This window comes from Eutrema salsugineum, unplaced genomic scaffold (assembly GCF_000478725.1).
Source record: "Eutrema salsugineum unplaced genomic scaffold, Eutsalg1_0 scaffold_1, whole genome shotgun sequence".
Classification (NCBI taxonomy): Eukaryota; Viridiplantae; Streptophyta; class Magnoliopsida; order Brassicales; family Brassicaceae; genus Eutrema; species Eutrema salsugineum.
This window is the reverse complement of record NW_006256909.1, coordinates 10,308,521-10,335,739: the sequence shown is the minus strand read 5'-3', so window position 1 is coordinate 10,335,739 and position 27,219 is coordinate 10,308,521. Positions and strand designations below refer to the sequence as shown.

General features: G+C 38.5%; 6 protein-coding genes across 8 annotated transcripts; 4 read left to right on the top strand and 2 right to left on the bottom strand.

The window, feature by feature from the left end:
• Window positions 1–1,640: 1,640 nt before the first annotated feature.
• Window positions 1,641–3,806, top strand: LOC18030952 (pentatricopeptide repeat-containing protein At4g16835, mitochondrial). The gene is made up of 2 exons (XM_006414231.2): window positions 1,641–3,233; window positions 3,308–3,806. The coding sequence occupies exons 1-2, from the start codon at window positions 1,659–1,661 to the stop codon at window positions 3,716–3,718; spliced, it is 1,986 nt and encodes a 661-aa protein (XP_006414294.1). The 5' UTR covers window positions 1,641–1,658; the 3' UTR covers window positions 3,719–3,806.
• On the top strand, window positions 3,702–4,588 carry LOC18030951. 3 transcript variants are annotated; one of them, XM_006414230.2, is made up of 2 exons: window positions 3,702–4,100; window positions 4,219–4,588. In XM_006414230.2, exons 1-2 carry the CDS (start codon window positions 3,779–3,781, stop codon window positions 4,251–4,253), a joined length of 357 nt encoding a protein of 118 aa, XP_006414293.2. In that variant the 5' UTR covers window positions 3,702–3,778; the 3' UTR covers window positions 4,254–4,588. The 3 variants fall into 3 exon arrangements, with proteins under 3 accessions (XP_006414293.2, XP_024004309.1, XP_024004308.1); XM_024148541.1 differs by having other exon boundaries at window positions 3,811–4,100; window positions 4,357–4,516; XM_024148540.1 differs by having other exon boundaries at window positions 3,811–4,100; window positions 4,354–4,491.
• Window positions 4,589–4,955: 367 nt separating this feature from the next.
• LOC18030949 lies at window positions 4,956–6,842 on the top strand. Its single transcript, XM_006414228.2, has 2 exons — window positions 4,956–5,052; window positions 5,637–6,842. The coding sequence occupies exon 2, from the start codon at window positions 5,745–5,747 to the stop codon at window positions 6,687–6,689; it is 945 nt and encodes a 314-aa protein (XP_006414291.1). The 5' UTR covers window positions 4,956–5,052; window positions 5,637–5,744; the 3' UTR covers window positions 6,690–6,842.
• Window positions 6,843–7,374: 532 nt separating this feature from the next.
• LOC18030948 (protein SUPPRESSOR OF npr1-1, CONSTITUTIVE 1) lies at window positions 7,375–15,610 on the bottom strand. The gene is given in 10 exon segments (XM_024149903.1): window positions 7,375–7,426; window positions 7,548–8,829; window positions 8,897–9,355; window positions 9,519–9,570; window positions 9,572–9,786; window positions 13,927–14,816; window positions 14,819–15,048; window positions 15,151–15,303; window positions 15,305–15,351; window positions 15,353–15,610. Coding segments are annotated over 9 exon segments (3,465 nt in total). The 3' UTR covers window positions 7,375–7,426; window positions 7,548–7,668.
• Window positions 15,611–15,829: 219 nt separating this feature from the next.
• LOC18030946 lies at window positions 15,830–20,460 on the bottom strand. Its single transcript, XM_006414225.2, has 14 exons — window positions 20,043–20,460; window positions 19,857–19,924; window positions 19,017–19,763; window positions 18,803–18,869; window positions 18,648–18,710; window positions 18,495–18,558; window positions 18,231–18,408; window positions 18,051–18,140; window positions 17,778–17,805; window positions 17,224–17,697; window positions 17,079–17,140; window positions 16,774–16,883; window positions 16,597–16,684; window positions 15,830–16,265 (listed from the first exon to the last, which is right to left on the bottom strand). Exons 1-14 carry the CDS (start codon window positions 20,458–20,460, stop codon window positions 15,972–15,974), a joined length of 2,751 nt encoding a protein of 916 aa, XP_006414288.1. The 3' UTR covers window positions 15,830–15,971.
• A 1,127-nt stretch (window positions 20,461–21,587) lies between these two features.
• On the top strand, window positions 21,588–22,346 carry LOC18030694 (lysine-rich arabinogalactan protein 19). Its single transcript, XM_006414224.2, has one exon. It carries the CDS (start codon window positions 21,683–21,685, stop codon window positions 22,178–22,180), a length of 498 nt encoding a protein of 165 aa, XP_006414287.1. The 5' UTR covers window positions 21,588–21,682; the 3' UTR covers window positions 22,181–22,346.
• The last annotated feature ends 4,873 nt before the right edge of the window (window positions 22,347–27,219 follow it).

Genomic DNA, 27,219 nt, shown 5'->3' with positions numbered 1-27,219 from the left:
TCACTTGTTTCTCCCAGCAGAATGAACATCCGATTAGCACTCATGACAGACTCAGCTATCTTTCCCCTTGTTGGATGAAATATGCTGCAGGTTTTGTGTTCTCCTCCCTTGAATAGCACATCCAGACTCTTCTCTTGAAGCTGCCCAACACTCAACAGATTATTCTTCAATTCAGGGACATAATACACGTCGTTAACCACATAGCTGATGCCTTTAAGTGTTATCTTCACTACTCCTTTCCCACCAACCATCAGCTTGTGATTGTTGCCCAGCTTGACGTTACGCGTAAAATCAGTGTCCAGACTTGAGAACATACCCTTTTCTCCGCACATATGGTTTGAGCATCCAGAGTCAACAAACCAAGCATCTTCTCTTCTTGTGCCTTGAAGTTCAACAAACGCCATCAGTAATACTTCATCTTCTTCTTCAATCTCAGCGTAATTTGCACCATTGTTTGTCTGCGGACATTCATACTGAAAGTGCCCAAGGTTGTGGCCCTTGTAACATTCAATCAATGCTTTGTTGAAGGAGCGACCTCTCCCTCTGCCTCGACCCCTGGAGGATCCCCTTCCTCTGCCTTTGACATTGAAAGCTTGATCATCTTCCTCATAGCTGGTCCTTTTGAACTTTTTCTCATGGACTGACAAAGAGCTCTGCAGTTTGTCGATGGTGATGCTGCTTGTGTCTTTGGACTCCTCAATTGACACCACCACGTATGTGAATTTGTCAGTGAGCGTTCGAAGTATCTTCTCCACAATCTTCGAATCTGGCATATCCTCTCCATTACTTCTCATTTTGTTCGAGACGGACATTACTCTGCCAAAGTAATCGTCCACGCTTTCATCAGCCTTCATTGCAAGAATCTCAAAGTCTCTTCTTAAGGTTTGGAGGAGAGATCTCTTCACTCGTTCATTGCCTCCGAACTTTTTCTTCATTGACTCCCAGATGATCTTGGATGTTCTGCGATCTAAGATCTGTTGAAATACCACCCGATCAATGGCTTGAAACAGGTAGTGCTTCACTTGATGGTCTTTCACCTTGAGTTCCTCGATTTGTTTCCGCTGCGCTGCGGTCATCTCGGCTCCCTCCGACGGTTTTGTGAATCCCTCTTCCACCAGATTCCATAATCCTTTGGCACGCAAAAGATTTTCCATCAGTTCACTCCAATGATTGTAATGACCATTGAATGAAGGAATTTTGGTAAGAGTTTTATCGTCGCTCATCTTCTCTCTCTCCTTTTTTTTGCTCTCTCTTTGATCACTCGTTTGTGTTTTTGCTCTGATACCAATTGTAAAGTTGGTTTCAAGGATTCACAAATTGCATCAGAATGATCTGATCTTATTCCATCGGCCTTAATGCCTTATAAAGAAAGTACAATAACTGAAACAACCGTAAAACAAGGACATGACTCAACTAGTTCAACTAGTTCCACCACTAACGAGAAAATAGCAAACAACAATTGACTTAATCTAAAACATAAGTCTCTTATTAGAAATAACTCAACAATAAGATGATTCAACAGTTTATTACAATGAGAGTGAACTCAGTTCTGTCTCAGATTCTCCCAATTGTTAGGTGTTAAATTCCAAATTTAGGTTTTTTTTGTTTGGTATGATTTATAAACATTTTCATCCTTGTTCTGTCATAAACCATGAAAAATGCTTTCTCGGTTCAACATTCACCGGACGTTCAAACGCTGGAAATTTCGATTCTTTTTGCGCTCCGTAGAAAACCCAGATGCCATTTTGGTGGGATCATGTTTGTCTTCCTCTTGTTCATCGCCAGAGCCATCTCTGGTTCGCTCCGATAACTTGACGCTTCAAACGACGACTAAACCTTGTGACCAAGACCGAATCTTCCCGTTGAACAAGATTATAGCCAGATTTGTACGTTCCGGAGATATAGACGAAGCTCTCCGAGTGTTTCACGGGATGAGAGCTAAGAACACAGTCACCTGGAACACCCTGCTCGTTGGGATTTCAAAAGATCCAAGCAGATTGAAGGAAGCACACCAACTGTTCGACGAAATCCCTGAACCAGATACTTTCTCCTACAACATCATGTTGTCTTGCTACGTTCGTAACGGAGACTTCGAGAAAGCTCAGAGCTTTTTCGATCGGGCTCCATTCAAGGACGCGGCGTCGTGGAACACGATGATCACAGGGTATGCACGGAGAAGGGAAATGGAAAAAGCGCGGGAATTGTTCTACGCCATGACGGAGAAGAACGAGGTTTCTTGGAACGCGATGATCTCTGGTTACGTAGAATGCGGAGATTTGGAAATGGCATCACGTTTCTTCAAAGCGGCTCCTGTTAGAGGAGTGGTGGCCTGGACGGCGATGATCACAGGGTACATGAAAGCCAAGAAGGTTGAATTAGCTGAGGCAGTGTTCAAAGACATGACTGTGAAGAAAAATCTCGTTACATGGAATGCTATGATCTCTGGTTATGTCGAAAATTCTCGGCCAGGAGATGGATTGAAGCTTTTCAAAGTAATGCTTTTTGATGGAATTAGGCCTAACCCGTCAGGTCTAAGCAGCGTATTGCTTGGATGCAGCGAGTTATCTGCGTTACGGTTAGGGAGGCAGATCCATCAGATAGTGTGTAAATCTATATTGTGTAGTGAGATAACCGCATTGACGTCGCTGATCAGTATGTACTGCAAATGTGGTGAACTTGGTGATGCCTGGAAGCTCTTTCAGGGTATGAGGAAGAAAGATGTCGTCGCGTGGAACGCGATGATATGCGGGTATGCACAGCATGGTAGAGCAGAAAAGGCTCTGCGTTTGTTCAGTGAGATGAGAGATGACAATATCAGACCGGATTGGATAACGTTTGTAGCGGTTTTGCTAGCTTGCAACCATTCTGGATTAGTGGATACTGGGATGCAGCATTTCGAGTCGATGGTGAGAGATTACAGGGTAGAACCGCGGCCTGATCACTACACGTGTATGGTTGATCTTCTGAGTCGGGCTGGGAAGCTGGACGAGGCGTTGAAACTGATACGATCGATGCCGTTTAGACCACACGCTGCAGTCTTTGGGACGCTCTTAGGGGCTTGTAGGGTGCATAAGAATGTGGAATTGGCTGAATTCGCAGCCGAGAAGCTGCTTGAGCTTGACCCGAGTAATGCAGCTGGGTATGTGCAGCTCGCGAATATCTACGCATCGATGAGTCGTTGGGAGGACGTTGCAAGGGTTCGTAAGAGAATGAAGCAGAGCAATGTTGTGAAGGTATGGTGATTGCAAAAGGTGTGATTATTTATTCGCTTTACAAGACTTTTTATGTGTTCAATCGATTGTTTCAGGTACCAGGATACAGTTGGATCGAGATTCGAAACAAGGTTCACCATTTCAGATCAAGTGATCGGATCCACCCGGAATTAGAGTCAATACACAAGAAACTGAAGGAGTTGGAGAAAAAGATGGAGCTGGCTGGATACATACCAGAGCTGGAGTTTGATTTACACGATGTAGAGGAAGAGCAGAAAAAGAAACTATTGTTATGGCATAGCGAGAAGTTAGCTGTTGCTTTTGGGTGCTTAAAACTCCCTGAAGGTTCACGGATACAAGTTTTCAAGAACCTGAGAATCTGTGGTGATTGCCATAAAGCAATCAAATTTATCTCGGAGATAGAGAGACGAGAGATCATGGTGAGAGACACCACAAGGTTTCACCATTTCAAAGATGGGTCTTGTTCTTGTGGCGATTACTGGTGAAAAAGAGAAGAGCTTTGACTCTTCTCTATTGGTCAAATCTGACGTGACGACAGTATTTATATGCGTTATTGTGTGAAAAAAGTTTCGACCTTTGACTTGAGAAGTTACGTTAGGGAGAGAGAGATGCGTAGATCAGCAAGTGGCTCAAGAGTTTCGGATCAGTTTCCGGCGAATCTTTCAACGCCGTCACTGTCTCCGCCTCGATCTCAGAGCGTTACAGCTATGGAAGATGATGTGGAGCTGCTTTTGCCAAGGTACGACCCGAATTCTCAACCGGGGAAGAGAGAGAAGTCCCGATTCAGATCTGCAGAAAACGTCATCCATTTCATTCCTCTCATTCTTCTTCTCTGCGGCGTAATCCTCTGGCTCTTCTCTCATTCAGGTAAACCGAGGAAATTGGAAAAAACCATCTTGGTTGATTTTTTTGATGGTTTTCGATTTCATCTATAGATGCAGAAATTGACTCTCAGTCTATGAATCCATTGGTTTGTGAAACTTAGGAATTACCAAAGACCTTGCTGGATATGAGCATTGAGTTGTCTCTGCAATGTTAGAATCTTGTGTTCAATTGCGGTTTCGATTTGCTCAAGTAATAGTCACAATACTAAACCGGAGATGGATTTGGAATTTGTCAGCAGCGTTAAGAAGCTGAGTTCAAGAAGCAAAATGTTGGCTCCAATGAGAAGGGAACACATTTGCGGGTTGAATCAGTTTTGGGGAAAGGAAACAACTTTTCACTACCAAGAAGACTCCAATGATTTGGTGCCGCAAGCAAACTCTTTGTTGTGTTGTCGAGACAATTCTTTCTTTTTATACCTCGTATACTGTATTTTGTTTTTTTTTTTCATTACACGCAGTCACACACATTCATAATCATAGCCTCATAGAGGATTGTCTGAAAAAGTTGTCTATTTTGATATTTTACAATAAAATGTTGTTTGATACCTCACTCTAGAGTCTTTGATTAAAAAAAACTAAAAAAATGTGAAATTTCTAGTGGATAAATAACTAATTCAACATCACAACTCAATTAACCAAAAAAACATTATTAAGTAATGATTAATTAGTAATCCAATAGTAAAGTAACTCTATTGGTCGAAAACATTATAAAAGCAATTGGCATCCAAAATTGTCCCAAATCAGGACAGAATTACTGAGTTTTTTTTTTCTTTTTTTTTCGCAAAGGACAGAATTACTGAGTTATAAAACAGTGGTTAAACTTTAAAACCCAAAGCTTATTGACTTGTTCTGTCTCTCAAATCAATGAATTCTCCTTCCAAGCAATACTTCTTCGGATTTCCTCTTACACCAATCGGTGTTTTCGCATCTTTCAGGTTTGTCTCGATCTCAGATAGACCGTAATCAAGCAAAAAAGATTGGATTAAACCTAATTGTTTCCGTTCTAATGTTAAAAGTTGGGATTTAGTCGTCAAGTTTTAGATCGGGAATCGAAATTCACCCTTTTTCTAGAGACTGTTGTTTGGGAAATAGAATCTAGTTCTGGATTCGTTATTTCTAGTTGATCTCGGTCGATTGTTTGATTTCTTCATACACGTTTGGTCCACAAGATCACAGAATTTGATCTAATTTGACGACATAGCATCAATTCGTACTCATATTATGGTTTATATTCTTCAATGAACTCGAACTTGTTGGAACTCCGAAAACTCCGGGGTGTGTAGAAAAAGTCTTAACATTTCGGTCAACTATGTATGATCTCTGGAGTTGTTGTTTGAACCAAACCTTGTTTAAGTGTCATTAGAATAATCGCTAAAAGTGTCATTCTTTCATATGGAACTGTGATTTCCACCTGATAAGTGTGATTCTTTTTGCTGAGAAAACTGTGGTTTTGCAATGCACTTAGTCTTGTATTGATTCTCTGAGTTGCTAAAAGCTTTGTGCTTTCTTGTTTACACAGGCCTCATACAAGACATTCTCTAGAAGCATAGTGTATCTACTCTGTTTCGAGTTGTCCCAACATTGGTTGAAGCTTTAAGCAGCAGGCTTCTATGTGCCTTTTGATATCATGATTGAAGTAAAGCGACCTGGTTCTTCCACGCGGATCACCACAACACTCCTAGACTCCTTCATGATTCTCTTGAGAAACAAACACATATTATTCCCAGTCTTTGCCTTTGTAGCAATCCCTCTCGCAGCCTTACACCTCTCCCTAACTCTCTCCTCCTTTCGTCTTAAAAACCATGTCTTCCGTCTAGAAGCCCTGGCCAACGTCGTGCACACAAGGTTCGAAGCTAGACAGATCTGGCAAGAGTCTAGAGAAGACGCTGTCTCGCTTCTACACCTCAAATCCAGATATTTCGTCCCGTCCTTCATCCTCTCCTGTATCGCATCCATAACCGTCATCACATCAACTTCCTTCTCACACAACGGCCTAAACACGTCTCTGAAGTCATCGTTTGCATCAGTGAAGTCCTCGTGGATGCGAGTAACTGCAACTTCCATTGTTGTCTATGGTCTGCTCTTCCTCTACTCTCCGATTCCCATGTTTCTATCAGCTCTCTTGGGTTATACACCCACATTGCGTTACCTCATCACGGTTCTCAGTCTCGGCGTTGAGGTATACATAATGGCTATAACAGGGCTTGGCCTTGTCGTCTCTGTGATAGAAGAAAGATACGGTTTTGATGCGATTAAGGAAGGAAATTCTCTGATGAAAGGGAGGAGGATAACTGGATTGGCTTTGGCGGGTGTATTTGTGTTTCTTTCGAGTTTCATTGGTCATGGGATGGAGAAGCTGGCCAAGGAGCTAGATGTAGACTCGAGCTCAGGGTCGTGGTGGAGGTCGGTGGTGGTGAGCGGTGGCTTAGACGGGTGGAAGTTGATTTGTATGTATGGTGCTGAGGTGGTGCTGAGTTATGTTGTAGTCACTGTTTTTTACTGCGAGTGTAGGAAACGTCATGGAAACAGCGATCCAAATGTTGCTGATGATGAAGAGGGTCTTGCCATTTAGAACTAGTGAATTTTTTTTTATACATTTTTAGTTTGGCCAAATCCTGATTTATTCATTGCTTTGTTAGAAGGAAAGAAAAACTACCCGAGTCAAGTATGTAAAACCCAAGCTCACAAATTCAACGAATTTCCAACTAAAAACCGATAGATTTATGGTACAAAACAAAACCTGCTAAAGAAAATTTTCCAGAATGTGCTGAATTGTGGCTATTTGAAAGATGTTTATTCTTTCATGAAAAGCGAAATTCTCAAAGAGGGAAACAGTAACACAAAGAAGTAAGAATAGAGTGCGTAAACAGGTTCTGGTTCTCGAGAAGTTCACCATCACCTGCAGGGAAAAATGGATTGCGTAAAAAACTACGAAAACGTCTTGGCAAGATCAGCATAGCCACGGTCGATCGCAATTCGCAAGATGTTATAGAACAAAACAGAACTGTAAGATGTTTCACTTACCGTAAAAAAAAGTTGGTAAGCTCTGGGTGCGACAAAGGATCCACGGTGAGTGTTTCTGTATATATCTAGTTGTTCAGTTATCTCGGGGATCAACAGACAAAACTTGCCCCTCCAGACATGGAATAGAAGGAGAAAGGGATAGATACAGGGATGCTCCATGGACATGAAAGTTGCTAGAAGAAACTAACGGTATCTTACTTGTAGAAGAAATTCTATATTTGGAGGCGTCAATACCTGTGTCCGCTACTTTATCGCCACATCCCACATGTATTCTTTTAATGTAATCTACATAATAAAACCAAACGATCTAGTCTATTAAATAGTTCATCCCTATGGACCTATGATATTGATCCTGAAAAAAAAGATCAAGAGATACCCTTATAATTTTGAGTTCAAAAAGCTTTACCCGCATCCGTTCTTTCTTCTCACAATCCCTACAACATCACATTTTGTACAGATTGTTTTCTTGATAACAACTTTGTATAGATTTTTGGTTGTACTCTGTTCCAGAGCTTCCATCATCAGATTCATCTTCCAGAGAAGTACTCAGCATCCTCTCTTAATGTTCGGTTGAAGAAGAACTCAGAGACAACATCGTTGTAGTAGTAGTCCAATTTAGATAGACGACGACGTGTAGTAGACCGATTCAAGAATCTTATACCACATCCTGTTATCCTCTGGACCGACGGTGAGAAGGTGCCAGAGGATGGGTTGATGGTGGAAGACTCAAACTCAACATCGTCGAAGTGAAAATTAGTTGGACTCAAGTCACTCAAACCCAAACGAAGTGAAGGCCGGAACTTGAAGGAAAGCAAAACCAGATGATCCCTCTTAAAAGACCCCGGCAGATTTTCAAATATTGTGTCCCAATGCTCTTCGCCTCTGAAGTGCCAGCGTAACCCTAAGTATGAATGCGAACCCTTGCCGACCACGACGCAAGCCTTAATTGCGAGGTGTTCTTGAGAAAGAAAGCTCTGAGGTAACTTGACAGCTACGGTAGTTCCAGAAGCTTGTTCCGTGAAATACGCAGGCACTTCTTCACCTGGTAAGACTGTAGGCGCCACGTATGATCGTAGGATGAGTGCCCGCGCATTTCTATCCAATTTGAAGCAATTATTGAACTCAAAATATTCCCTTCTATAGGCATTTGTGTGTAATGGTATAGAAGGAATTTGATCCTCCGTTGACATTGTTGCCACTGGAGTTGCATCACTCAATGCCGTCTCTACTCCTTCACAGTCTGAAAAGTCTGCCTTCACAAGACGGCTCAGACTGAAAATGTTTGGGGAGATGTTTTTCAACCTCTTGCAACGACACATCGTTAGTTCAAGGAGCCTCCAGAATTTCTCTATACAGCAGGGAACTTGTTCAATGGCAGTGTCATTTAGATAGAGTTTTTTCACACTCCATGAAATTTGAGGAAAACTTGTCAAACTTGAGCACCAACTGAGATCGAGGGTTTCGAGAGATGACAAGTTGACATCGGTTGGAAGAGCCTCCAGCCTTATGCATCCTTTCATTTCCAACTTTACCAATTTCTTGAGATTCTCAATTGTACAAGGAACAGTCACCAAATTATGGCAATAGTTGAGTTCTAAACGCTCCAGATTGGTGGCCTTTGAAAGATCTGGAAATTCATTCAGGTTTACAGATCCTGACAGATTCATCCTCACGAGACTTCCAAGCGACTGAAACAGAACAACCAAACATTTTGTTATGTTTCAATCATATGACATTCAAACATTAACAATGTACCTGGACGCCTTCCCATAGCTTCTCAAGCATGTTGCCTTTCACTGTAAGACGAACGAGATGTTCTGGTCGATATTTACAAGGCATACATCTCATAAGGCCACCGAGATAATCGGGTCCAGGGAGATTGTTGTTCCAGAAACAGTCTTTTACTTCGATGCTAATTCCATGTGAACTGTCCATATAAATCTGAGGGAAATTTCTCAACCGGGAGCATCCTCGGAGATTGAGGTACTCGAGAGATTTCAAGTTGACAAGAGTTGGAAAACTTTCTAGCTCTGTGCAATTTTCCAAATGTAAATCTCTCAGTTTCAGGAGATTCTGAATCGAGGAAGGAAATGTCACCAAAGATTTGCATCCATCAAGATACACTTTCTCGAGGTTTATGGCCTTAGAGAGATCTGGAAGTTCTCTCAAATATGTGGACCAATTCATAATCAATTGCTTGAGGCTTCCAAGTGGCTGAAAACAAACAGGAAAATAAAAATAAATGCACAGGTTCAAAATCATTTTGAACACATATTCTATAAACTTTTAACAACAATATATATAGAAAAATAAGACCGTTATTTGTTCTAATAGTAACACCGTATGAAACTTAGAAATAAATTTAAAACTATAGTACCTGAATTCCTTCCCACAGCTTCTCAAGCAAACTATTCTCCATTCTGAGTTCAAGGCAAACACTTGGATGGATAACCATCCCACTTTAGCAATATGAGTTTACGGGGTAAATAAACGAGGTCTTGAGGTAGACGCAATCTACCCCGTGGAGACCCTCGAACTATTAGAAATTGGAGATTACGCATGCCTTCGAACGATTTTTCATCTATTGAAAATGGCTCTTTGATTTCTAATGTGTCGAAATATATTCCTACTACAGCTTCTGTGCCCTGAAAAAAAAAATCACACGAAAACTATTATCTTAACAATTGTAACTGTTAGTTAACAGGAAAAAAAAAACAATTGTAACAGTGTTAAAATAAAGCGAATCAAATGCTAAAATGCCATAAATCGCTGAAGAAAGAGCCCCAATGCCATCGTTCGTATAATCAATTCCTTTTTAATTTTTTTTAAATAGCAAAAAGATGGTTGTTTATTACCTTATACATGAATGTCTCGTTAATTACAACAATATCTGGGCATTTGAAAACCTACCCAATTAAAATCGGATTCGACTCGCATTTCTTTTTATTTACCCTAATTTACTTTACCATTTTATCAGTTCTTGGAAAAAAACCTCCACACAGTTAATTGAAATTCGAAAAAAGATTTGAGAGAGTTTTCCGGCGTAAAATCCGGCGAGTGTTGATAGAAGCTAACCGATTGCGTTCGTTTTATTTCCACTCCACCATCTACAACTTCCGTTTTAATCGATTTCTCCATCTTCGGTTCGTTACGACTTCTCCATGACTCGTGTGAAACAAAAAGGCGTCGAGTATGAGTCAACTGAAAGTCGGAAAACGTTGCCTAAAACGGAATCGCATTCTCAAGCCGCAGCGAGAGAATCTGAAGTAAATCCTGAAGCCGCCGATAAAGAGAAAGGAAATATTCCTCAAGCCGTTGTAAACCCTATTCCCACCGAAGCCGCGACAAAGACAAGCGAAGATGTTTGTAGTTCAGAAACAGAAATGGAGAAAGAAACCTCTCCGAATCCTATCGAGGAGACCGCAGCCCAAAAAATCCCCACAGAAGATGAAACCGAAACGATAAACCCCATGGAAGAAGAAGACGAGGCTGAGGGTGATGAAGCAGACGATGGAAAGGAGGAGGGCAAAGAAGAAGAGGAGGGAAAGGAGGGTGAAGAAGAAGAGGAGGGAAAGGAGGAGGGTGATGAAGAAGAGGAGGGAAAGGAGGAGGGTGATGAACAAGATTCGAGAAATGAAGAGGCTGATGAACAAGAGGAGGGAAATGATGAGGCTGAAGAAGAAGAGCAGGAGGCCGAAGAACAAGAGCAGGAGGCTGATGAAAAAGAGGATGAGGCTGAAGAACAAGAGCAGGAGGGTGAAGAACAAGAGCAGAAGACTGGATGTTATCGAAGTAGAAGTGTCGGATGTTGCAGTTTATCTTGTTTTCTGGATGTTATGTTTTTCTTTTAAGTTACAGGTTATGTTGTTTGCGGATGTTTAGTTTATGTTGTGGATTTTATGTTTGATATTCGAATTTGGACATTTGTTTGGATTTGGGACATATTAGGACAATAATGGTCAATTCTTTGGGATTTAGGACAATAAAGAACAACAAGGTTAAACGGTGTAGGACAATAAAGGACAACAAGGTTCAACAAAATAGTTCAATACAGGACAACAAAGTTAAACGATGTAGGACAATAAAAGACAACAAGGTTCAACAAATTAGTACAATAAAGGACAACAAGGTTCAACAAAGTAGTTCAGTAAAGGATAACAATGTAGTTCAATAAAGGACAACATAGTTAAACGATGTAGGACAATAAAGGACAACAAGGTTCAAGAAACAAAGACAACGATGTAGGACAAGGTTCAACAAACGATCTTGAGCTTCAAACTTCCTTCGAGCAACTCTTCTTGGTCACAGCAGCCTCAAGAGCTTCAATTCTCGAGATAATGACATCAAACAAAGACTTCATCTCCTCTTGAGTTTCTTTTACCATTTTAATCTCTTCAACTATGGCAACCATAAAAACAACCAAAGTACCTACGTCCCCTATCTAACGCTGAATGGTTGGTTAAACAGCCAATTGGAGCAATTCCGTGGTGGCAAACCTTGGGAATTCCCATCTGTATGGGACATGGAAGAATGGTGCGGACTCCATTAACTTCGGGCCCCCACCTGGTGGTCATGCCGTAATCCTTCGGCGGAAAGGCAGTCTTTTTTAGGAAGATTTCTTCTTCGACATTATCTTAATCTTGTGAAATTGCTCTGCGGCTGAAACCCTAAAAAAGGAGGAAGTTCTCAGTAGAATATGAGGAAGAACAATTTAAAGAAAAGAGATTTTAAAAACTATTTAATTATTTTGCCGCCATAGTAAACACATGTGCTTCACGTGCAAATATAATATGATAAGGGTTATCATATAGTTGTACGTACTTGTATTGTTGTCCAATATTTGTAAGAGTTGTACTTTAAGCTTTTTCAAATATTTCCAGTTGACCCATGACCATATACCACATATTGTAGTTGTTCATATTTGTTTGAAGTTTCATACCACAATTAAAAAGTCCTGATTAATCCGTTTTGATTAAATCCAAACATTTGCATTTATCCATCATCATGTGATGAGTATTAGTGAAGACTCTCTTGTTTTATAAGGAGTGTTTAGTGTCAAACCAATATTATGACTCTAAACTTATAATTTGTTATCCCATTTTCTGAAGCTTCTTTAAAACCTCATTTTAGATGTCTTTCATAGTTGTCTAGGGTTTGTACTAAACCCCAATTTCATACATATGAAACGTCAATTGTACATCACAAATCCAACATAGTTGTACTAGTTGTCCAGTTGTCCCAATTTCCAACAAATGATTCGTCACTTGTACATCAAAAATACAACATAGTTGTACTAGTTGTCCCAATTTCAAACATATGATTCGTCAATTGTACATCACAAATACAACATAGTTGTACTAGTTGTCCAGTTATCCCAATTTCAAACATATGATTCGTCAATTGTACATCACAAATACAACATAGTTGTACTAGTTGTCTAGTTGTCCCAATTTCAAACATATGATTACAACATAGTTGTACTAGTTGTCCAGTTGTCCCAATTTCAAACATATGATTCGTCAATTGTACCTCACAAATACAACATAGTTGTACTAGTTGTCCAGTTGTCCCAATTTCAAACATATGATTCGTCAATTGTACCTCACAAATACAACATAATTGTACTAGTTGTCCAGTTGTCCCAATTTCAAACATATGAAACGTCAATTGTACTTCACAAATACAACATAGTTGTAATAGTTGTCCAGTTTTCCCGATATCTAAACATATGAAAAAAATGAAAATGACAACATACGTACATAGCTGTCTAGATGTCCTAAAACATGATTAGATGAAAAAAACACAGTTGTCCAGTTCTTCGTGGGTTACACCTGTTGGTCGTTTGTTCCTGAACTAAACTCCTGGGTTACACCTGTTGGTCGTTTGTTCCGTGAATAATATCCTCCATACTCAAAATTTATGTTGGTGTGGCCAATGCTCATTATATCCTGGTATACGCAGCAAATAAAAAATAATATTACCAATTACGTTTCACAGTTATACCTTTTATACTAGTTGTCCCGAATTTCTCACTATAACATTTGTACTAGTTGTCCCACATTATCAGTCTTAACAGAGACTTGTACTAGTTGTCCCATAATTATCAGTTCTACCATTTGTACTACTTGTCCCGTATCTTTTACTTATACCTTTTGTACCAGTTATCTAAATTCCCAAACTTTCTTGGCTAAAATCTTTGGTTTCACATCCTCGTTTCACATCTACCAAACAGATTCAACACTAAAAATCGACAAATTAACATCGATTCGAAGAGAACTTAACCAATAAACAACAAACTTAGGCAATGTACATAGTTAAACGACCACCAAACAAACAAAAAAAAACTCTAATTTATAAATCTCCAAAATACACACCACCATACCTTTTCGAAGTCTTCTCACACAAATGGCAGGATAAGAAAGAGTAGTTAAACAAAAAAAATGAGCCGGCACCAGCAAACGACGGTGGTTCGAATCAAGCTCTCTGCGGCGGCGGCGGATGTGTACGGAAACCTAACTCGGGGAAGAAGAAGCTTATTTGCAGCTTTTATTTTTATTTTTAAAAATAAACGATTTTATTTAATTTTATAATCAGTTCATTAAGGCTAAAAACGTCAATACACAATGATTTATGGCAGGCGAGATTTTTTTTTTCTCCTTATGACATCTGAGCCCCGCGCTCAAATAAAGCAGGTGGGAACAATCGTAAAAGTTTATCTATCAATCACCAAATAACGCTTAAATTTTATAAAGCCGAGCATTAAAAGCATATGCGAGAAAACTTACGGTTTTATCCGTAAAAACATCGCAAATGTCCTCAACATCCACCAGATATCGTCGTTTTCCAGGATTGTTTATAGACTCTGCACGACCAATTTCTCTAGCCAACTTCTGTAGCGAATTGTGCATCTCTATAGTTTCGTGCGGTGTTATACGTATGAGGGACTTATCAGTCAACACTGTAAGCCCAGTGGTAACACCATCTCCGAGCAAGCATTTGATGTCACTGACACTGATTGTCACATCAATGACATCATTTAATCTGATGTAACTGACTTGCAAACCATTGAATAAACCTGCAAATGCAATGAAGAGAAATAACTCTTGGTCTTTGCCATCTAATCTATCGTAGCCGACTCTTAATATTTTCTCAATCTTCCCGTCCAAACCATTTTGGAGTCTAGGCAGCATCTCCTCCCACTCTTTTTTGTCCTTTCTTCTTAAAGACGAACCCAAGACACTGAGACACAAAGGAAGGTTACCGGCAAGCTTGGCAGCTTCAACTGTCAATTCCATTAAACCATTAGGTGGAGAGTTTTGCCGAAATGCAGATTGGCATAACATCTTGAGAGCAGAATCTTGAGATGGGAACTTCACCTCATATATAAGGTCAATCTCATGAGCCTTAAGAAGTTGCCTATCTTGAGTGATCACAATAATTCTGCTCCCGGATCCAAACCATTCCGTTTGCCCAACCAAGGTTTTTAGGAGCTCTATATCATCAACATCGTCAAGAACAATGAGAACTTTCTTGAGTTTTAACCGTTGCTCCACCGCACCTAATTGGTATATCTGCAAGTCCTTTTGACCAAGAATCTCTGATAAAAAATTTTCTTCCCAACACAACTTCATGCCGTAGTCATCCTGGTTGGTTCTTTTATAAGTTACAAAAGTTGGAATTGGCTAGCGAGTTGACTGAAAAGAGCTCTTCCTATGGTACTCTTACCAATCCCAGAAGGCCCCAAAATCCCTACCATTCTAGCTTCCTCGGATTCCAAGCACAATATTGAGCTCATTGCTTCTAAATGAGCTTCAATCCCCACCAAATCGCCATAACAATCCGATGTTGTGATAAGTTTATTCGAAACATCATCGGCTATCTTTTCAATCATGCTGGCTTCGTTACACCTAATAACAAATTGTGACATTAAAGAGCTGCCCTAAAAGCACAATCGAAGTCAATGCACGACACGAACTATGGAATGATAACACAAGGTTTATAGTTTATACCAGTTCCGAAGATCCTCTCCGGCCATATTTGCTACATCTACGAGAGCTTGCATCCACCTTTGCTTCTGATCCTCCGTTTTGCCGTCGCATGTCTCTTTAAACACCTTTCCAAATTCTCCGGTATGTTTTCGAACTTCCGAAGGGTCAACGCTGTGGAATCACCATTTGGTCAAACTCCATATAGCACTTGTGGATCTCCATCCACCAATTCATTCAGGTACCACGTGGAAGAAGCATAACTCTTTGAGAAGACGACGATTGAGATCCTCGATTCTCTAATCGCCGATAAAAGCTCAGGGCCGATCGGGCGGCTTCTCTCGATCCCATCATCTATAAATGCATTGATTGATTTGCGGTCAAGCTCCTTCAGAAGATGGCTGAGGAATGATTTGCGGACAACTTCACCGCTGAAACTCGGGAAAACATCGTATCTCCAGGAACGAGAAGAAGAAGACGCCATGGAAGTGAACCAGTATTCGTTGCAGATTAGTGATGAAGAATCCTGTCACAGGAAGAGATTGAGAGAAAATAAGAAGATCCGTACGCTGCACGGCAATTCATAGGGTGAGTCTGTGAGAAACAAACTTGACATTACTCTCTTCCATTTCGCAGACGAGAGACTTTTGGACTTTTACTGAATGATATCAATTCCCAACACGAAATTTATTTAAGGCCCAAGTGAAGTTAGACTTGCTTCTAATAACAAATATGATATGTTCCCTAGTCATATAGACATATACTACTATGGGATTTGTGGTGTGGCCTGTGGAGTGAAGCTTTCATATAATATTTTGTTATTACTTAATTTACATTTGTGATTTCTAGCTTAGCGGTTGGCCTACTGAATTAGCCACCACTGGAGGCTGCGTTCCCGTTTGCTGCTGCTTTAGGAGCCTTTGTTTTCTAAGGGTTTCATTTTCATGGATTGTATAAAAGAAGTCGTGCTTGAGAGCATCCTCTGCGCCGATTCGTAGCCTTGGGTTAACAGTCAAACACTTATCAACAAGGTCAAGCAGCGACCGTGGAATCACGTCTAGGAAGTCTCTGCGTTTTGTGTTGATTTCGCACCATTTTCTCAGCTCCATCCTCTTCAAGTACCTTGACTCGTATAATTCCTGGAGCAAAAACAAAATTGCTACGTGAATTCATCTCTTTTTTATCATCTATCCATACAACGTATCAGATCATGTAATGTATATAATAATATATACCCCGTTTTCCGCAATAGGACCCAAAGCGCTATAACTGAAAACCCTCTTACAGTATTTGATATTTAAATCCAAATGCTGGCGGTAAAGGAGAACAGAGCATGCGATATTAGCCAGATCAACCTTCTCTTTCTCTAGATTTAAGAACCGACCATGTGTACATAGCCATATTATGCCACACAAATGCAGCAATCGATGCAAAGAAGAGTCTACAAGGGTGATAAGGTGCGATTATTACCTCAGGGAAAGAAGATTCACGGTTATGCAGCTTGGCTACTTCCCATAATTCTTCACTGCCTCGTAGCTGCGCAATGTCCTTTATGTTCCTGAGAATCAAGAGGCCGTTGTAAGAAGGAAAGAAAGAAAACAGAATGCAATGAAGTGATGGCAAAGTAAGTCAATTACAAATCTTAACTGTTCAGGGTCACCAGTAAAAGGTGTTTTTCCCATCATTAGATATAATAGAGTAACTCCTGCAGACCACACGTCGATCTTAGGTCCTTGGTGCAAAGATCTTAAGCAAACCTGCACAAGCCAATTCAGCCAAGAACCGCCCCAGAGAATTAGCTTTCCCATCATAAAATGTTCTAATAAGTAGCTCAAAGCATAAGATTTGTATGATATATAAATGGATTTACTAGTAACTCGGAAGCCTAAACCCACTAACATTCTCTCTCTCTACCATATAAGCAAAGTGAGCGATAGTTACAGTTGACGTACCTCTGGTGCTCGGTAGCCTTTCGTTCCTGAGCAAGGACCATCTTTCTTCTTACTTACATCCCCTAGTAAGTCAGATTTTTTTCTTAGGGTTAAAGTTAAACTCTGAAACAAAAAACAAGAGTCAAATTATACACCAGGAATCCACCTGCTTCACGCCGACCATTAGAGCGCAGCGGCATTGGGGTCAGATGAAGAAGCTGTTTCTCAGCTTTCCCTGGATGAGCAGCAACACGTTTTCTCATAGATGTAGGAGCTTTGGATGATACTTCGTGGTTTGGAATTGAACCAGACATTGTCTCTTGCAGAAAGTTTAGAAGCTCTTTCCTTCCATGACATGGCAAAGGCTCTCTCCTCTTTTCACCTGAAGGGTGGTTCCTTGTGCTGGTCACATCTTTGGCCGAAGTTAAGCCAGACCCTTCCGCGCCTTGGCTATTGAACCTCTCCCATCTACTCATGTCAGTCTGAGCTCTTATCTTTCCCGCTGCTTTCTTCAGACTATTTGGCGCTAAAGTTTTCTGAGAAGATTTGTTGGTCACTCGGTTGGTCGTGTCAGGAGATTTAATCAAAGTATGATGCTTCTTGCTGGCGGTTGGGAGATCTGTAGCTGCTTTTGATTTATCTGATATACATATAAGGGATAGCTTTAGTTTCCATTTGTTTTACTTAATTCAACCCAAATGCATGAGGGGAGAAGTTTACCGGCTCTCCTGTGCTTCTGGTGCAAATCCTAAATTAAGCCACAGAGGAAAGTGAAATTAATATCAGTGGGTGGGAACATAACACAAACTATGAACACAAACGTTTGTGATAGCTCAGCTCAAGCTTTTCAGTGCCTCTAGTAGACACTGACCTAAATATTATATAAGAGCACTAAACAGGTTTCGTAACCTCAAATTCTATTATACAAAACACTAACCAATAAATGTTGCTAGAAAAGTATTAATAAGAGAAGGGTGCCAGAAAAATGCTAACCATGGCGAGGTTAAAGTCAATGAGACAGCCTTTGCTACTCTTCCTAGAGAAAAGAAAGTTGCCTGGCTTAACATCCCTATGAACAACACCCTTCACATTTGCAAAAGAAAACAATATAACTGGTTAGTTGCGTGATTGAAATATGAATGCTCAAAAGTTTTAGTCCAACATCTGCTTTACCTGCTTATGAAGACTTGACAGAGCTTTGAACATGCAGTATCCGTACAACTGTAGCTGATACACGTCTATTTCTCTCCTCAAACAATCAGGTCTGTCATGTTCAAGGTGCTCAAGGATCATGCAATCGGAATCTCCGTTCTTAAGACAGCCTTCAAACTTTATTATAAAGTTTTTCCCCCTAAGTGAACCAACATTTAGGCAATTTCAGATATTTGGGTTTAAATATGTAGGAGGTTCATTAGCGGATCAAACTTTGTTACTTACCCAAAACGCTCCAGCATTCGGAGTTCATTATTAACATAGTATTTCTGAGCACCAGCATGGGGACCTGTATGGAAAACACATGAGACCAAATTGCCAACCAAAAACGATGTGACGAAGTGAAAAAATCTAGCAACATATCATTCTGTTTCATACATTTAATGGCAAACTCTTTTCCATCGGTTTTCCTCTTTGCCTTATAAACAATCCCGTAGCCACCTACAGTTGGATTTCACCAATCATTAGCCGATAACCAATTAAGCTGTTTCAACAAAATCAGGAATATAGATGAAATTGTAAGGAAAATGTACCTGAGCCTTCTTCCTCTACAATAGTGTAAGAATCAAAAACTGGAAAAGTGTTCTGTTTTGACTCATCCTAAACAACAGATATGAGAAATCTTAATATAGTGGATTAATCCTCAATGTTGGTATAAAAGTACTTTCAGCAACATGGAAAGCTGTTTAAATAAATAAAAAAACGGAATTGCAAGGGGCTCACTCTAGATAAAAAAGAAATGTCTACCTTCTGATCTTTAGGTCGAACGGAGTTAAGATTCTGCTTTGACCTCTGGATAGCTTTACATTTCCTGGTGTGTTTTTTCTCAGGGGAACAGCTGTAACCTTTGCTGTTTCCCGATAATTTGCACAGATCCTGTGTTTTCTGTACCAAGGATCTATCTTGATTAGCTATTGTTGCAGAAGGCATCAAAGGCAGCTCTTTGACAGGGGTGCTGAAGATGTCTACAGCGTTGTCCTCTTGCTTTAATGGGTTACAACTCAAGGCAAGCATATCTTCAGTGTCCTCTACAATATATACAGATTTTAACTCATTTTCTGATGGCATCGAAGGGGCAGCAGGATCGGACTGCACATCGGGAGTTCGTATCTCCCCCTTATGGAACAAATCCTTCTCGTTTTTATCCTCATCGTCTTCGAATAATCTTAGGTTATCAACAATTTGAAAATCTTCAATCTCAATTTGCTTACAGTATCCAACCTCTCGAGGAGATGGCGAATCTTGCTTGCGTTCCCCCAAGCAGTGCATAGGATCGACATCCACACAAGCATTGGAGAAAATCTCGCATCCAAAAATTCTAGTCCGTGGACCAGACCAAGGACTTTGGTCAAATGCTCCTATTTCTCGACCATCTCTACCTAAAACTAAAAGCGAAGCTTGGGATTCAAAAGCTTTCAGTGTCTCAAGCATGGACCCATTGGCAATATTTGTCATGTCGTTAGCTCTGCTATCCATTACAGAGTAGTCATTCACCTAGAAAAAAAAAAATCAATGAATCAACTCCCCATTTTTGAAATTGAATTATACCTTGAGAAATTCATCTTTTTGTTAAAAGAGATTACTTACATCTGGTTCCTCCTTTCGGCTTCTTTTGGGCAATGGCATGAGCTGCAGCTCTTCTTGCTCCTCATTTTCTGAAATTTTTCATAATAATCCATAATCAAGAAGAGAATCTCTATGTAAGTGTGACTACTAAACAACAAAATCAGATGCCAGATAACGACTAAAATGAAACAAGTGCTAAGTTAGTACCTCCCATATGCCCGAGACCATTTCGCTTAGGCTTGGGAGCTCTCGGATCCGAGAAACGCGTAATCTGTTCAAACAAAACATTTTCCGGCACACCCAAACTACAGGCGAAACAGGCCGGATCGGAGAGCAACTCGCGCGAGAGAGTCACGGATAAGCCGTCTCCGGTAAGGGAGACAGGGGAATTAGGAATCGAGCAAAGAACTTTGACGAGCTCAGGCGAAGCTTGGAAGTGTGTACATTGTGAAGAAAGATCTGTAACTAGTTCTGAGTGGCCAACGAAGAGTAGGTGACGACATAACTCCAAAGCTTTCTGGTGATAGAAATGCTCCTCGCCGTCTGACTCAGTGAGACCAAGACCTATTAGCTCTCCGCCGGCGGTCGATCTCCCGAGTTGACGCGGTTCCGAGTCTTCAGACATTGCAAAATGCAAATGCTGTGAATCTGGGGAGAGAGAGAAACTAGGGATTGAGAATTTGAGATTTGGGGAAAATGGAGAAACGGGCGGGAGAATGGCACGTGCGCTACGTGTGACATTGTTTCGAGCATTTTGTACATAAAATTTCCCGCTCATTTCTCTGCCAGCTGGGATTCGGCCTCATGCGACTACATGCCCATTTATAATGAGCCCATATATTTAGAGCCCTAACGTTATAATATTGAAATCTCTATACAACTACTTTAACGGTATAGTAATTATAGTTACTTCAAGTGATGCATGTACTATTTGTCTATTTCATCTAATTTTCCTGGATCCTGAACTAATGAGTTGAGAGAATACATTTGATCAAGGGACGATCATAACGGTTAAATTCAAACGAGCTGAAGAAATGTACAATAAAACAACGAAATCAAAGTATATATATATATGTATAGAACATGTTACATGTTTGTTTTAAAAAGTATAATTTAAAAGATGGATAAATAGTAAATGAGGGACAAAGAGTACTCGTGAGAGGAAAAAAGAAAAGAGTATGGGGTAACCAAAAATGTCGGTTAGTGGGTGCGGACATAATATTGGCCGTGGAGCTTATTAGGCCTGTGTGACCAAATGCAACACAAATGGTCCCTATTTGTCTTTTCTCTTGTACCATAGCATTATGGTCTTTTATCCTTTTCCATATAAATTGTTTTTTTCTGATGAAATTATATCTTGACTTGGTTATAAAAGTCTACTAACATTTCAAAATTTCATCGTTTTAGCATATTAATGACTAACAAACACCATTAAATGACATTCCTAATAATTTTGATATATGGCCCCCTTAAAAACCAACCCGTGAATCCGATTGATGGTTCCACTAAAGAATGAAAATAAAATGCATTATAATCATAATAGTCCCATTTTCATGTGTATTGATTATTCTATCTGTACCTACAAAGAAATTTCACTTTGGAATTTTCTTCTATCTCTTTTTTTTTTTCAACATGTGGAGGAAAATAAATCAGCATCTCATACCTATCTATCGACTGATACGTGTCACACACTATATCCAACGGTCCAAAAATAAAAACAAATAATCTCTAATATATATCCCCAATAGCACAAAGAACCTTCACTTTTCTCTCCCATTCTTTTACAACTCACATACCTCTCTCTATATATCACTTTACATAACACCCACTATTCAACACACATAACCATGGCCTCTTCACAAGCCCTCCTTTTGGTCACATTGCCTATGGTTTTAATTCATTTCTCTTTAGCTCAATCTCCCATGATGGCTCCTTCTGGCTCAATGTCGATGCCGCCGATGTCTAGCGGCCGCAGCTCTCCGATGCCAATGATGACTCCACCACCTATGCCTATGGCTCCACCACCTATGCCTATGACTCCACCACCTATGCCCATGGCTCCACCACCAATGCCCATGACTCCACCACCTATGATGCCAATGACTCCATCTTCAAGCCCAATGGCCCAACCAACTACTCCTATGGGCCCAAGCCCAAGCCCATTATCAGTTCCCGATATGGCTTCTCCGCCGATGCCGCCATCCGCAATGGAATCTGCTCCTTCTCCGGGACCTATGCCACCAGGGATGGCCTCGCAGGATTCTGGAGCTTTCAATGTAAGAAACAACGTCGTAGCACTTTCGTTCGTTGTTGGAGTTGCTGCAGCACATTTGCTCATCGTTTGAGATTATTCTTGAATTGGTTCGCATCGTTTTCGTGTATTTACTTTCATTTTTTTTCTTTCTTCGAATTATTAGTGTCATCATTTTATCATATATGAGTTTGTGTTTGATATGTACGATTCAGACATTTGTTTGCACTGTTTGCTTAATAAATTTACCGTTGACTATAGTGGAAGATGTGACTTTGTATATGGTATACCGTATATTCATATTATCCATCCAAATTGTCACAGACCATAATTACTTTCTTAATTTCATAGTCATATGACATAAATATTGTCCCGATAACAGTAACACAATATTAACGGTATATCTCTCCTTGTTAGTCGATGATAACGATGTATGTCAGTTAGTATAGGAAAAAGCTAAAATTGCAAGCGGTGTAATTGGTAATAAGAATCGCATATTTGTAGGGGACAAGAGGGTCCTGATCTTGGAATTTTCTATAGAATAATTAATTTTCATTTCTATGTAAATTATACTCCTATTTATCTTTTTGTTTTATAGAAAGAATACATGAATAGAATTTAAATTTTTATGAAAAGTGAGAAAATTCAAAATTGTTGAATTTGAGAATGTAAGAAAATGAAAGAGGGTAGTGAATATGGTAGGGAATAGGATAAGCCCGACCCAAGAGGACAGCTAAAAAGAAAGTGACATTCACATGACTGTCTTTTTCAACTGCCCCTACCATTTTCCAAACCGCAATTTATTTGTATTAATTCATGTCATAACAAAAAGAAAAGTCATTGGTTGCAAAAAGGGATGTCTGAATCTTTCTATCTTCCATTGACAAATCTTATACGTAATCGGTAATAACAATGGGAAAACATTACAACATGATACATTGTTTAATACGGTAATATACAAATTTTGTTCAAGAGTAAGTTTTGTGTCATTGGATCTTTAACCCAAAAAAAAGACAAATCTGTTGGATTTTCTTCATAAAAGACATTAAAAAATCATTTTGATGTTTTTACAATTTTTTTTCTAGATTCCTATGTCTATGATCACAAAATGTTATATAGGAGAATCAACATTTACAGTGAAAAAAGAGGAGATATTGATTTCCTAATATACATAGTAATATAAACTAATGGTATGTATTTAAGATATTACACACACAAAGAAGTCCAAGGTAAACTACTAAATTACACACACAAAGAAGTCCATAATGGTGTGTATTTAAGATATTAGACTTGTATCCGCGCATACGCGCAGGTTTTGTTTCACATAATATTTTTAAAAATATATATGTGTTGATATATATATATATATAGTTAATTATAAGAATATGGTAATTTGTTTGACTGTTTAGTATTAAGTTTTTTAAAAATAAATTCTTTGTAAAACAAATAACTTTTTTTTAAAGATTGGAAGTATGGTAATTAAGAAAATTATTCTACTATTCTAGAAATCATAAACATTATATGAGTAAAAAAGACGTAGATAAAAGTCATATTTTTTGGTTGAATTGCTTGAAAATATATAATTACTTCTGATTTTTAATGTTCTCAAATTTATGACATGTACAATTGTCTTGATTCTGCAAGAACCACCTCATATTTTATATTTCACAATAAAATGCAGCTATAATAATATTATATTTGACCCATAAAAATCGCCAAATCTTTGAATGAAGATAACGCTACATCTTCATATTTTTTCATACAACAAGCTTCAAAAAAAGTGTTTATAATGAGGATAAGATGGAAGAAAAGTATCAAATTAATATAAAAAAATATTTAAAAATTTTAGACAAATACCAAAAAGTTAGAACTGTAAAAAGTTAGAAATGTTATTTATTTATTTTTATTAAGAATTTGAAAAGCCTTAATATTAATGTAACTTAATAGTTATGAACATAAATACATATGAAATAAACATTAAATATAATAGTTAAGTTAGAAGTAGTGGTATTAATTAGTTTTTAATTTTTTTTATTTTAAAATTTATAATTTATTAATTAGATGAAAAGACAGATATCCTCCATTCAGATGCTGATGTCACCTAAAATCATATATATCATTAATTTTACATCTACGTAAGCAATTTTAATATTATCCATACAACATTATATATAATAAATGCATCTGACCTCTATGTTGCTCATTCATCAACCTATTAATTTTCTTAACACAGAAATTTTTTAGAGAGAACTACTAAAAAACAATTCTATAATGGATAATGTTATTCATTCCACAAGGATCCACGATCATGATGAACAAATCTACGTGCATAAGATTTCTTTATAAATTTGCTTTCATTAATCTGCAGAAATTACATTATTTGGGAGAAATCCAAATCTCTTGGTATAATATTATTAATAAACCTTTTAATCAATCAGTGGATTAAAAGGGCTTTCACCTCATCCCATTGAGTTACACAAGTTGTTTTTTTTATATAAAAATCATACATGTAATTTATTCATTGTTTTTTTAAGTAACATGTGCATAAGTTTTGACATGCTGGAAGATTAGTGTCAGATTTTTTGTTTACAGGAACTAATAAGTTAATTAGAAGTAATACCAATCCAATTGACACTTAAATCAGCATTGCAAACAACTACAAAACCGGGGAAAATAATCGAAAATGCCAAATGGACAACTTGTTCAGTTAAGTGATTCTAATACGAAACCTTGGCAAAAAGGTCGGTTCTTTTGGGCCATAACATTCAAAACATGATTATATAAAACAATAGGAACCCTCATTCCTCTTAAACCATAAATTTATCGAGCTAGTGATTGGCTGAATTAGAGTGACATTAGTTCTTACTACGCATAGAATCCCGGAGATGCGTGACAACTTCAATTTTGTAAGTAACCCTTTGATGTACCATTTAATTATATCTATAACTGGTAATTCCTATTTCTTGAAGCAAAATGATTTACACGAAATGAATATCTCCTACTACACTCTTAGGGAACTCAATACCGCCGTATTGGATCTTCTGGCTTGTCTGTTACCTGTTGTAAGATTATTACGACAGCTTGCACCAACTTATACTGGTGCCATTCAAGCTCTAGCTTTAATGGCTCATCCGCATCCCCATGTTCATGAAAAGGTTGGGACAATGAGTAATAAGCATGTTTTGATCTATATGATGATATACTATTGGTGTATGTTTTTGCCGTATTACTTTAGTTTAAACAGCTTGGGTGCTAGTATATATTACTCTAAGAACATCTAAGAACAATCATGTCCTTATTGACAATGGCACTATCCCGCTGCATTAGTAACATATTCCTTGATGTCTCCAACAATTCCGGTAAACATGAATCAAACGACAACGATGGTGAAAATAAGAAGAACGCCGATGGAAAATGATATGATCTTGGATAGCATCAGCAAGGAGCTTGAACCTGAAGAAGAGCCACAATAAGTTAAGGAGCTAAGGAGCAAAGACAAAAAGCAAGGAATGGAACAAGAAGACCGTTTGCTCATTTCAAATGGTCTTATGACCCGAGCAAAGACCAAGAGGCTCAAGGAAACTGTTGGAGATATACTTAAGCAAAAGAGTGCTTATGGAACAAAAGGGAAAAGAGATTGGTACAACTATACTATTGTACCACACTAGTTGTGATCCAAGTCCGAAAAGGCTAATGGACTTGAGATCCAGCTATGTACTCTTTTTCCCTATCTCAAGTTTTGTCCCAATGGGTTTTTTTTGAGATAGGTTTTTTAATGAGGCATAGCTTAGATCACCCACATCTAAACCTATTCAGCCGAGCCCAAGTGAATAAGAAGAGGAGCGTGTGAAGAGTGTTTGAATTCAAACTTGGCCAGCTTTCAAAGAACTAGTTCGTAGACACTTTAATGCTTTGTAGACTTGTCTGTTTTTCTCTTTATATTCTCTTGTAAACTCTCTTTAGAATCTATCTTATCTTTTTATCAAAATTAAATCTTTTCTAAGTAAGATCAAACTCTTCTTGTTGGTGTGTTATATCCTTCAAGGCCTTTCGATTCATCTTTGATGTGTCATATCCTTAGTTGATTTGAAAACCAATTCATCAAGGGTCTTCTACAACCCTTGGAATCTCATTAAATCCACAAATCCTGAAACAATTTGTTTGTTTGCAAGGCTATCCCTTTAGATCCAGTTTAGTGAGTGTCGAATTCAGGAGGTTTATATTAGAAAAGAGGAACTCCGTGCTTATTAAATCCATTATATGATCCCAAAATATACGGTATTTGATTGTATATATGATTTTCTAATACCCTCCTTCAACATGGAGTATACATGTTCTGGATGTTCATCTTGATATGAAAATTTTCAAAGGCTTGTTGTAATTAGGTTCGAGTCGTCAATCATTTTGGTTATCAGCACTGTATATCTCTCATATGATTTTCTTAGTTAAGAAAGTAGATATACTTTGTTGGGTTATATATACTTTGTTATCGTCTCTGTGAATGATATCCAAAACATTCTTCATTATGTTTTTCTAGACTAATACCTTGAAATATAAGTTTTTGCTCCAAACATACCATCACTAGTTTTGTTTTCTAAAACTACCAATTAATGGTTTCTTTTCACAAACACCACAACCACTAAATAAATGAGTAAGAGTTTATTATTTAAATATTTGACATTAGATTTAGTATCTTGTATTCGGGTTTAATTTTGAGGGTTTATAATTAAGTTTTTAGGTTAAAAGTTTAGTTTTAGTTTTGTGATATTTGTGGAAAAATCAATGTTTGTGGTTGTTTTGGAAAAAACAAAAACTAGTAATAATATGCTAGGAACGAAAACTTTTAGTGGTATTAATTGAGAACTGCCTATTTTTCTATTGATTCCGAAAATTTAAACAGTCATGCCCTTGTTCCTTGATCAAAGTCTGATATTCTAATCAAACTGTGTACTCTTGAGGTTGTTATGAGGGTAGTCTTAAGTTTAAAGGATTAAAAGAGCTTGAGTTTAATTACAAAGTCAAAAATCATTTGCATGTTATCAAGAGAAGTTTAATCATGTCTTTAGTTAAGTTGATATGATCATTAGAGCTTTGATCAAGTCGAGTTTGGGTTTGATCTTAGCTTACTTCGGT